The sequence below is a fragment of the Belonocnema kinseyi genome, chromosome 9 (genome assembly GCF_010883055.1).
Source record: "Belonocnema kinseyi isolate 2016_QV_RU_SX_M_011 chromosome 9, B_treatae_v1, whole genome shotgun sequence".
Lineage (NCBI taxonomy): Eukaryota > Metazoa > Arthropoda > Insecta > Hymenoptera > Cynipidae > Belonocnema > Belonocnema kinseyi.
This window is the reverse complement of record NC_046665.1, coordinates 23,077,024-23,087,468: the sequence shown is the minus strand read 5'-3', so window position 1 is coordinate 23,087,468 and position 10,445 is coordinate 23,077,024. Positions and strand designations below refer to the sequence as shown.

At 34.3% G+C, this 10,445-nt stretch overlaps 1 protein-coding gene across 1 annotated transcript in view; it reads right to left on the bottom strand.

Moving 5' to 3' along the window:
* The window catches only part of LOC117180442 (myosin-VIIa), a 414,863-nt gene that overhangs the window by 251,039 nt on the left and 153,379 nt on the right, over nt 1-10,445 (bottom strand). Inside the window, exon 3 of the mRNA XM_033372940.1 lies at nt 1,894-2,007. Coding sequence (XP_033228831.1) covers nt 1,894-2,007 — 114 coding nt within the window. The remainder of the gene's footprint in view (nt 1-1,893; nt 2,008-10,445) is intronic.

The following is a 10,445-nucleotide window of genomic DNA, read 5'->3' as shown; positions in this document are numbered from 1 at the left end:
ACATCTGGCAGGAGTTTTACCGGCAAGGTTCGAAAGTTCGCACGCGAACTCTGGACCCATTATCACACACTTAACAAGTCAAAACTGCTGACCATCAGGCAGCATCTTGTTGAGAGAATACACGTACTATCTGATGCTAAGAGAAGTCTAGAGTCAAACTTCAATCCGGGTGATTCAAGGAAAGCAAAATTTAGCTCACACGACATTGACTGTTCCTTCACATGTTCACAGAAGTTTTGCACACTTCTTCGTGCTTCCTGACCATTTTAAGAAGAGGATCCTTCCATTTGCGACTCCATATACTGTGCCCAGAATGGGAAGAACTTTATATTATACTGGAACTTTATATTCTCGAAAATTGTTCTTGTTGCACACTCGAGGCCTGACATAGTTCTTCTTGACTTCAAGAAGCGAACCATGTTCGTTTTCGAATTTTCGTCACCAGCTGAAAAAAAGGTCGTAGTCAAGGAGAATGAACAGAAAGAGAAGTATAGAGACCTTTTAAGGGAGTTGCGACAATTGTACCCGGAATATTCTGCTAAACTAATCGACCTTATAATGAGTGCTCTTGGAGGTTCCAAGCTTTCACTAGTTAATAGCCTTAAAAGAACCCCTGAGATGAAACAATATGCTAAAATACTTGCAGAGAAAATGCAGAATGCGGTCGTCCTTGGGTCACTCCGTGTCCTTAAAGCACCCGGGTCTTTGTCGGAACATCGTAATGATTCCGTCACGACTGGAACCATCTATTTTACGAACGTGATACGTGATTATGACTGAAATTCTACCGCGATTTCGTTGGGATCGGGTGCAGTTTTTCAGATTAGCACCCGCTGCCGGCGCGGGTATGGCTTTAGGTTTACAAATTATTGATAGTTTCCCACATTCGAGAACATGTTATTTAAGAAACCTTAAATATATCTGAAATTGTGCATAGGAAATCAACCCTTAAAATTAAAATTTGGTATTACGTGCCTTCACATCACTCTTAAAGTTCAAAGACTCTGAGCACAGTGTGAGTGTAGCACAAATCATTCATCAACCAACATATATCCTGTGCTGGAGAATTATATGCATTACCTGCCTTATTAGTTCAACATAGAAAGGCTCTTGAGATCTTGTATGAGACTGAGGTACTCGAAAATAAAGTCTACTAACTAGAAATCGACAGTTCATTTTACCTTGTAGTATTTGTAACACCAGTTGTAAGTAGTAGAGTGATCTTCTACCCTCCAAAGGAATTATATTAAATGGTGTATAAAGTATAAGTTATAAGCTACCCCTTTCAGGATAAATATCCTCCTTCATAAACACCAAATACGTCAAAAATCTCTTCTGTGTCCTTTCGAGTATTTCAGCAAGTGATATAAATTTCGTCTGCATCTCATAACAATAAAATGGACATTATTTACGGGCAATTCAATGCGCTCGAGGGAGTCTGCCTGGTAAGTTTTACGAGGGTCGATGGAGAGTGATGCGAGAATCCACACACGGCTACACTGATGGTCACTGAAAATTTTCTCTATTGTTCTCTCCAATTTGATTATTTAACAATATATAAACATTTTACTCAAAAACCGGCATCATTCAAGCCGAGTGAGTGATATTTAGATGAAATATGCAAGAAATCAGAGGAAAATATTCGAAATTATGGATAGAATCTTACATGCCTTTTTATTACTCTAATAAATCCTGTTAATCTAGCGCAATCACTATTTTTTTCGGAAAAAATGTAGTCCTAAATTTAAGAATAGTGAAGCAAATTAGCCCTAAATGAGTCCTAAATTATGAAATATGTTACATCTTTATACTTCAATAGTGTTCTGTCAGCTTAGCATACCCTCTCAAACTTGAAAACTTGTTATAAATGTATTAACGATTTGAATATATTACCTTATTGTCGTCGTCTTTTACTTGAATCCGTCTGCCTTCTGCAGATACTACACGGGCTCCAATGGCGACATCAAATTCCCTTCCTGAGATAGGTTCGATCCAAATGTAATCGCCCTGAAATTAATTCTTTAAATTATTTAGGGTAAATATCATTAAAATAATAGGTTTTCAATAAAAAGAAGAACCTATTTGGTCACAATGAATTGTATAACTCGAATCTTAGGAGGTGTCCCTGTAGTCGCCCCGCCCGTCTATAAATAATCCAAAGGATCATTTAAATCCAACGTAACAATCAATTTTGTGTACTAATGAAGAGCTAATAAAATTTAGTTTAAGTAGGCTAATTCATTCTAAGAACAATTAAAGAAAATATTTTTAGAACTCGTGCATAAAACGTGCGATTTTTATCTGAGTTATTATCTCGAAGTACCTTTACCTTAAATTTTATTGTGATCTTCGCTGGGGTCTAGGACTCTAATAACAATAGTCTACTATGTTTTCTTTGCGAAAAACGTATAACTCATTAAATAAGTTGGTGTTTTTTAAATGGGCTTTAGGGTCCAGTAATCAAAAAACTTTGTTTTTTAATCAGACGTTTCGACTCATGTGGAAGTCCTCGACAGAGATTTATTTCTAAACAAAGTCAAAATTTTCATTTTAAGTAATATGATTTCGATACAATGTCAGTGACGAAAAAAAAAATTTATCAATTAAATTCTAATTGTGTATCTTTTTGCTGTATAATTGTTTTGCTTTTTTGTTTGTTTGAAATACAATAAGTTTTCTAATATTATAAAAATAAAAATATATAGTGAAATATAATTATTTGTTAATAATTGCAAATAATTCACAATAAAACATGTAAGAATTAGTTAAAGAATTAATTAATGTAAAAAATATCACCAATAGTTCGAATACTGGTTTATAAAATAGCTGTTGGTTATCCGTGATTTCTCTAATCTCACCAGTTTTTTCATCCTTTTTATTAATTAAACATAAACATATATTTCTATATGATTACTAACCTTAGCAATTGTGTAAGAAGATCATCACACCACTATTGCACTAATAACATTCGTTGCCGAACATTGTAGATCAATTTGATTTTCCCTCGGTTTCTTAACAAACACATCTTTTGTAACCAAAGTCTCTAGTTTGATATAGTCCACTAGGTCCCATAATTGAGAACCATTAGGAAAGCAATTTGCCACGAATGATTCCCCGCTCGTGTTTACTAAACAAACCCGATCTGGGAAAACCTTTCAGGTTAAATTGCTTCCTAATGGTATATTGACGAGCTCGCTTTCCCTCTGAATCATAATACTCGAGATGAGAAGAGAGTTGTGTGCTTGCCTTCTCACCTGTCCCTCTCTCTCTCTAAACTCTCTTCTCCCCCCTAGGGTAGCGGCCAGTGGCAAGCAACTTTTGAGTTTTAATGAATTTTATTTTAAAACCTAGGAAGTAGGAAATGAATATTTAATATTAGTTTAATTCGTATTTTGTTTTTTAAATGTTATATTGTAGTTCTCATTTTATTTCGTTCTTTTTTTTATTCTTTGTAACTATTTTACTTGTTTTTATTATTTTCGTTCTCATCTTTATTCTGTAAATATTCTACTTATTTTTATTATTAGTTTCGTTCTCATTTTTATTCCGCTCGTTCTCTTTTAATTTTTAAAATATTATTATTAGTTTCATTTTCGTTTTATTCTTCATGAATTACGATATTAACCCATTCTATCTTAATCCTTCCGTTTCGTGAGTTCTTTTGTCGAAATTTGATTTTTGTATCTTGTAATTTTTGTTTAAACCTAACATGTTTTGTTTTTGTTCTTTTCCGTCCGACTCTATTCTACTTTTAAGTTATTTTACCTCGTAATTTTGTTTTTTTTTTATATTTTCTTCACCTACCAATTTCTCTGTTTTTTTTTATTTGTAATATTTTCGACATTGTTTTCCAATTTTATAAATCTAATTCTCAAATGTAAGATACTGCACGTTTAAAAAGTGCAGTCAGCGGTGCGCGAAACATTCGGCGAGAAAAGGGGACGTACGAGGCGGCAGCGATTCCCCTCCACCTCCGACCATCGACAGGACTCATCCTCCTCTCGAAGTCACCGGTCCTGTAACACTTTTTTCGAGCTTGAGTAAAACAAAATTGAAATCAATTCCAGAGTATTCTTTAAACTCTCCTCTCTCTCTCTCTTCTTCCTAGTGGCGGTCTGCTCTCTCTCTCTCTCTCGCTCTTCTCTCTCTGAGGTCGGTAAGTTCGTAGGCAGCTCCGCAAACCTCTCTCATTTATCTTCTTTCTGAAGTCGGTAAGCTTGCGGGCAGCTCGGTAAATCTCTCTCTCTCTCTCTCTCTTTCTCCACGCAAACCAGTTCTCTACAATTCTTTTCCTATACCACGCTTTATGTCTGGAAACGAGCTGAACCCCTTCCTGGACCTCTCATTTCCTTGTCTCCTTGCTCGGCGCCGGGCCGCTGGGATCATTCCGGGCGTTACGACACCCAGGAAGCTCGCCCGGCTTCCGCCGCTCCTTTTACCCCCTCCCGTTCCAAGCGACTGTGACAGGAGGAGGATGACGACCTTGGCTTCTAAGTCAGGTGGATCTCCCTACCTCCTTCAGTGGTCAGCGGGCCCTCGGCCGTCGTGGTAAGAGCAGTCCCTCACGCCGTTCTAGTAGCAGGGCTTCGGTTTCTCCTCGGAACCGGCTCATATCATCGAGATCCTCAGCAACACGAGCTACGATTCTCTTAGGCCGACTCCCTTCATCGAATTACGGATCCTCTCGAACCAGCTCTCACCACTGTCAGCGACGGTTCCCTTAAGAACCAGCTTGCAGCTCAACATTCTCAGCAATGTTTTAAATCAAGTCGGGACACATTAAAACCCACAAACCCGACTTGTATCAAATTTCTGTTGCCAGCGTTGGAAAACCACTGATTTTTAGAAGTCTAAGGGCATTATGTGAATAGGTCCATGCGGTTTGAACTTTTAGTGGCAGAAGTGCATATAAGAGCTCAGAGTGTACTGACATGTAAAGGGTAGGCCGTAAATTTGAAATAGGAGACTTTCCTATATTTTCATTTAAAATTTATCTTACTGAGGCGTACGGATTTATTGATTTTGTGAATTTTGAAATGTTTTGTGGTTGTGAGATTTTTTATTTCTTCTGAAATAAAGCCTTATAAAAGGAAGAAATTTTTTGAATGTCTGTTCTTTGATTGATAGTATTGAGTTTGCTTGCAATGTGAATCATTTCTAGTAACATGCGTTTCCTGTAATTAACAGTTTTGCCAATGATTTCGTAAAGGACTTTTGTGTATTCGTGGAGTCTGAATTTAAAAGGACGTTTTGTTGTACAAGAGTCACAAGCAAAACAAGGAACTTTGTAAACTACATTTTTACTGTCAAGTGTAGGGATGGGATCTTTTTTTTTTATTTAAAAATTCATGATAAGTCATTCACATTACGGAAGGCCGGTTTTATGTCGAAAGGTTTCAGAATAACTGACCATTTTTCCAAAAGTCTCTGTATGTATGGTACGGATATATGTATATTTCGTTGGTAGTAGTGAGGTTACAGGCTGATTTGGATCGGTCGTGTCGGTGTTACTCGTTAGTGTGTGCGTGTATGCAGAGGAATGGCTAGTCGAGGGTTGATATGTTTGAATGTTTGTGTGAGAGTTTTTCTGTGCGATTGTATTTAAGCGTTGTTTTATTGCCCTGTTAATCATTTAAAGGTGGTAACTATTTGTTATTAAGATTGTTTTAATTCTTTAGATATTATGAGAATGAAAATCCTTGTGAGAAAAAATGGTATTCCTGTCTACAAGGATGCTGATAACATTAATTTTATATTTCATTGGGTGATGTGAAACAATTGAGAACTCAATCTGAGCTGGTATATATAAGTGCGTTTTGGTTTTAATTTCATCGTAACGTTTTTTTACTGACTTCATGTGCTAACCCAATTTGAACGATTACCAACAAAGAAACTACGTCAAATGAAATTACCAAAAAACCTTTAGGGATTTTAAGATTTTTAATGCGTGAAGCAATTCAAGACTATTTTTTACACAAGAAGTAGGAGGCGTTATGCTATCACAAATTTTTTTAGCAAGATACTTTGCTATGTTGTAAGCTCGACTGTCATTCGTGGATACTATAAGTCTAAGAGGAACGTTAGGCTTATGAATTTTTGGTAACCCGTAACATCTGGCAGGACTGCAATTAGAGACTTCTAATTATTTTTCAGTGCTTTCGTTAATTTATTTTTTGTGACCCTTTCTATAACTACATTATTTACTCCTTTTTTCAATATCTTTAGTGGGATCATGATCAAATGGTTGATACTTTTTTTTATATGATAGCATTGTAAGGAGTTTGTTATCATAATCAGTCTGGTGCATAGCCACTGTGGTATTCCCTTTATCTGCTTTGGTACATAAAATATTTGGATTGTCTTTTAAGAACCTCCTAGAGACTGCTACATCTCGTTGCAATTGTTTTTGAAATTCGTTTAAAGGGGGTTTTTGGGATTGTTTTGTTGTAAAAAATTGTTGAAGCTGTTCACAAATTTTAATCTGGCTGGATTTCCACTGTCTTCTGGTATGTAATGTAGATTAGACTTGAAGTATTTCGATATCAGTTGTATTGATAAACTACTTTTTGTTTAGAACATCATTTTGAAAATTAATTGTGTGTATAGAAAAAGAACTCTTTTCCTGAATATTATTTTCACTGATGAGATTTTGAAACATGGATTTACAATTATTTTTGTGAACCTGAAAAATTGTTTGTATTTTTCTTGATTCTAACTCAAAACACTTTTCATGAACATTTTAAGGTAATACGTGATTGAGTTTTTCCTCCAAATGTGCTTATTTTTCTCTGCAAAATATGCTCGGAGACGCAAAACATCATAACTTCCAAACTTTCACTTCAATTTAGTATGACAACGACAACATATTCTAAAGATATAGTTCTAAAACACAACGACACAAGATAGTGACGATCAAATTACTAATAATTGTTATTTGCGTTTCCGAGCGTATTAGGCAGAGGGAAATAAGCACTCTAGAAGCAAAAGTCAAACACGTATTACCTTCAAATGTTTATAAAATTTCTTTGAATTAGAATTAAGAAAAATACAATCAATTTTTCAGGTTCACAAAAATAATTGTAAAACCAAGTTTCAACATCTCATCAGTGAAAATAATATTCAGAAAAATAGTTCTTTTTCTATAGACACAATTATATTTCAAAATAATGTTCTAAACGATAAATGGTTTGTCAATACAACTGATATCGAAATACCTGGATTCGTTAAAAATACCGTTAGCCTTGGAAAAAAATTTCGGATTACGTTTATCAAATAATCAATTGCCTATTAAAAATTGCATTGCTGACTTCAAGTCTAATATACATCACATACCAGAAGACATTAGAAATCCACCAAGATTAAAATTTGTAAGCTGCATCAAGAATTTTGTTACAAAAAAACAATTTTAGAAAACCTTTAAATAAAGTTAAAAAACAACTACAGCGAGATGTAGCAATCTCTAGGAGGTTCTTAAAAGACAATCCAAATATTTTATTTACTAAAGCGGATAAAGGGAATGCCACAAGGGCTATGCAACAGACCGATTATGATATCAAACTCCTTACAATGCTATTAGATAAAAGCACGTATCAACCATTAGATCATGATCCCATTAAAGACACTGCCAAAACAATTAAAAATCTCAAATAAAATTCCTGCCAGATGTTACGGGTTACCAAACATTTATAAGCCTAACGATAATCTTAAACTTCTAGTATCCACGAATGACAGTCCAGCTTACAACCTAACAAAGTATCTTGGTAAAAATAAATCTCTGACAGCATAACCCGTCCTAATTCTCCTGTAAAAAATAGTTTCGAATTTTTTCAACGCCTTAAAAATATTGAAATCCCTCAAAAGTTTTTATGGTCATTTCACTTGACGTAGTTTCTTTGTTTACAAAAAGAAATCAGACTTTCCTATAAAGTCTCCCCTCTCCCCTATTGTTGAAGGTATCGTAATGGACAATCTAGAAAAAGAATGCTTTGCAAAACTTCCATTCAAACTTCCATTCTATTTTCGCTATGTAGATGATATCAAAACCGCAGTACCAGCAAACTAAGTTGATACTATTCTAAATATTTTCAACAATTACAATAAAAAACTGAAATTCACCCTCAAGTAAGAAATTAACAGTCAAATTAATTTTCTAGACGTGGAGTTCATTCTCATTCGCGATGGTGAAATTTTAAAAACCAACTGGTACACAAAACCTACAAGCTCAGATAGAGTTCTCGATTTTTCCACATTACCCAATGAAATATAAATTTAATGTTATCAGCAACCTTGTAGACAGTATTACCATTCTTTCTCGCAAAGATTTCCATTCCCATAAAACCCCAAAAAATTAAAACAATCTTAATAACTAATAGTTACCCCCTTTAAATGATTAACAGGGTAATAAAACAACGCTTAAATACAATCGCAGAAAAAAGCTCAAACCAAACATTCAAACCCATCAACCCTCGACTAGCCATGCCTCTGCATACACGCACACACTGGGAGTAACACCGACACGACCGACCGAAATCAATCAGTGACCTCTCTACTACCAATGAAATATACATACATCTCTACCATACATACAGACTTTCGGAAAAATGGTCAGGCATTCTAAAACCTTTCGATGTAAAACCGGCCTTCCGTAATGTGAATGATTTATTATGCATTTTCAAATCAAGAAAATATCCCATCCCTGCACTTGACAGTAAAATCGTAGTTTACAAAATTCCTTGTTCCGGGTGTGACACCTTCTACATTGGCTCAACAAAACGTCCTATTGAATTCAGAATCCAGGAACACACAAAAGACGTTTAGAAACCACCTTCAAAATGGACCGCATTATCTAAACATTCCTGGTACGAAGATCACAGCTTTAATTTTCAACAGACTAAAATCATTGACCAACCTGTTAATTAGAGGAAACGCATGTTACAAGAGAAGATTCATATTGCAAGCTAACCCAATACTATCAATCAAAGAACAGACATTAAAAAACTTTCTTCGTTTATGAGGCTTTATTTCAAAAAATAAAAATCTCACAACCACAAAACATTTTAAAATTAACAAAAGAAATAAATCAGTACCCTTCAGTAACAAGAATTTAAAATTAAAATACAGGAAAGTCTCCGATTTCAAATTTACGACCTTCGCTTTAAATTTCACTGTACTCTGAGCCCTAATATACAATTCTTACACTAAAACTTTAAACCGCATGGCCCGGTGCACATAATACTCGTAGACTTCCAAAAATCAGTCGTTTTCCAACATTGACACGAGAAACTAGGGACTTTATTCACAAAAGAAGTGTTTGTCAAGAAAACGAGGGAAAATTAAATTAAATTTATTTACAGTGTTCGGCAAAGAATGGTATTAGTGCAATAGTGATGTGATGATTTTCTTACACAATTGCTAAGGTTAGTAATCATATAGAAATATATTTTTATTGCTTATTAATAAAAGGGGGGGGGGTAACTAATGAAATTAGAGAAATTACGATCACCAAAAGCTATTATATAAATAGTATGTAAACTATTCGTGATCTTTTTTACATTACATATTTCTTTAAATAATTCTTTGATCATTTATTGTGAATTATTTGCAATTATTCACAAATAATTAGATTTCATTGTATATTTTTAATTTTATAATATTAGAAAACATATTGTATTATAAACCAATAAAACAAGAAAATTATACAGCAAAAAGATACAGAATTAGAATTTCATTTATAAATTTTTTTTCGTCACTGACGTTGTGTCGAAAGCATATTACATAAAATGTAAATTTTTGTTTTTTAGAAATAAATCACTGAAGAGGACTCCCACGTGATTCGAAACGTCTGATTCAAAAACACAGTTTCTTTATTACAGGACCCTAAAGCCCATGTAAAGAAACACCAAATTATTTAATACAAGAGGATCAATTAAATTCCCCATCATGAATTTATAACTCATTTCCCGTCATTGTTTATTAAAACGTTTTGGAATGAGTAGCTTTTATTTTCGCCACACTGTATCTAGTGATAACATTATTCGGAAAAAAATGAAAACCCATATCACATTTACTCATTACAGCTTAGACTAAAGAATTTATTTTTCTTTTTGCATTTTCTCTGTTTGCAGTTTTCCGACTGAAGTTGTTCTTAAAGAGAAAAGCTTAATTGTAGTTATGTTGTCGCTATCTTCGTCTAAAGATTTTTTTCTGTATTGAACTTTATTTTTTCTAATCTCAGAAGAAGCTTGGCTGCAAGCCTAATTGATGACATTTTACTTTTTTACATTAACAGATTGTATACAAAAATAACACAAATGAGAAAAAAAGAAGTATTAAGAAGAGGATAGGTAGGGATGTGAACTTTATGCATTCGAGAATGCCGAATTATGCGCCAAAATTCGAGTCTTTTATGCGGTGATTATGCGGTGAAAATTCTGAAATTATGCACG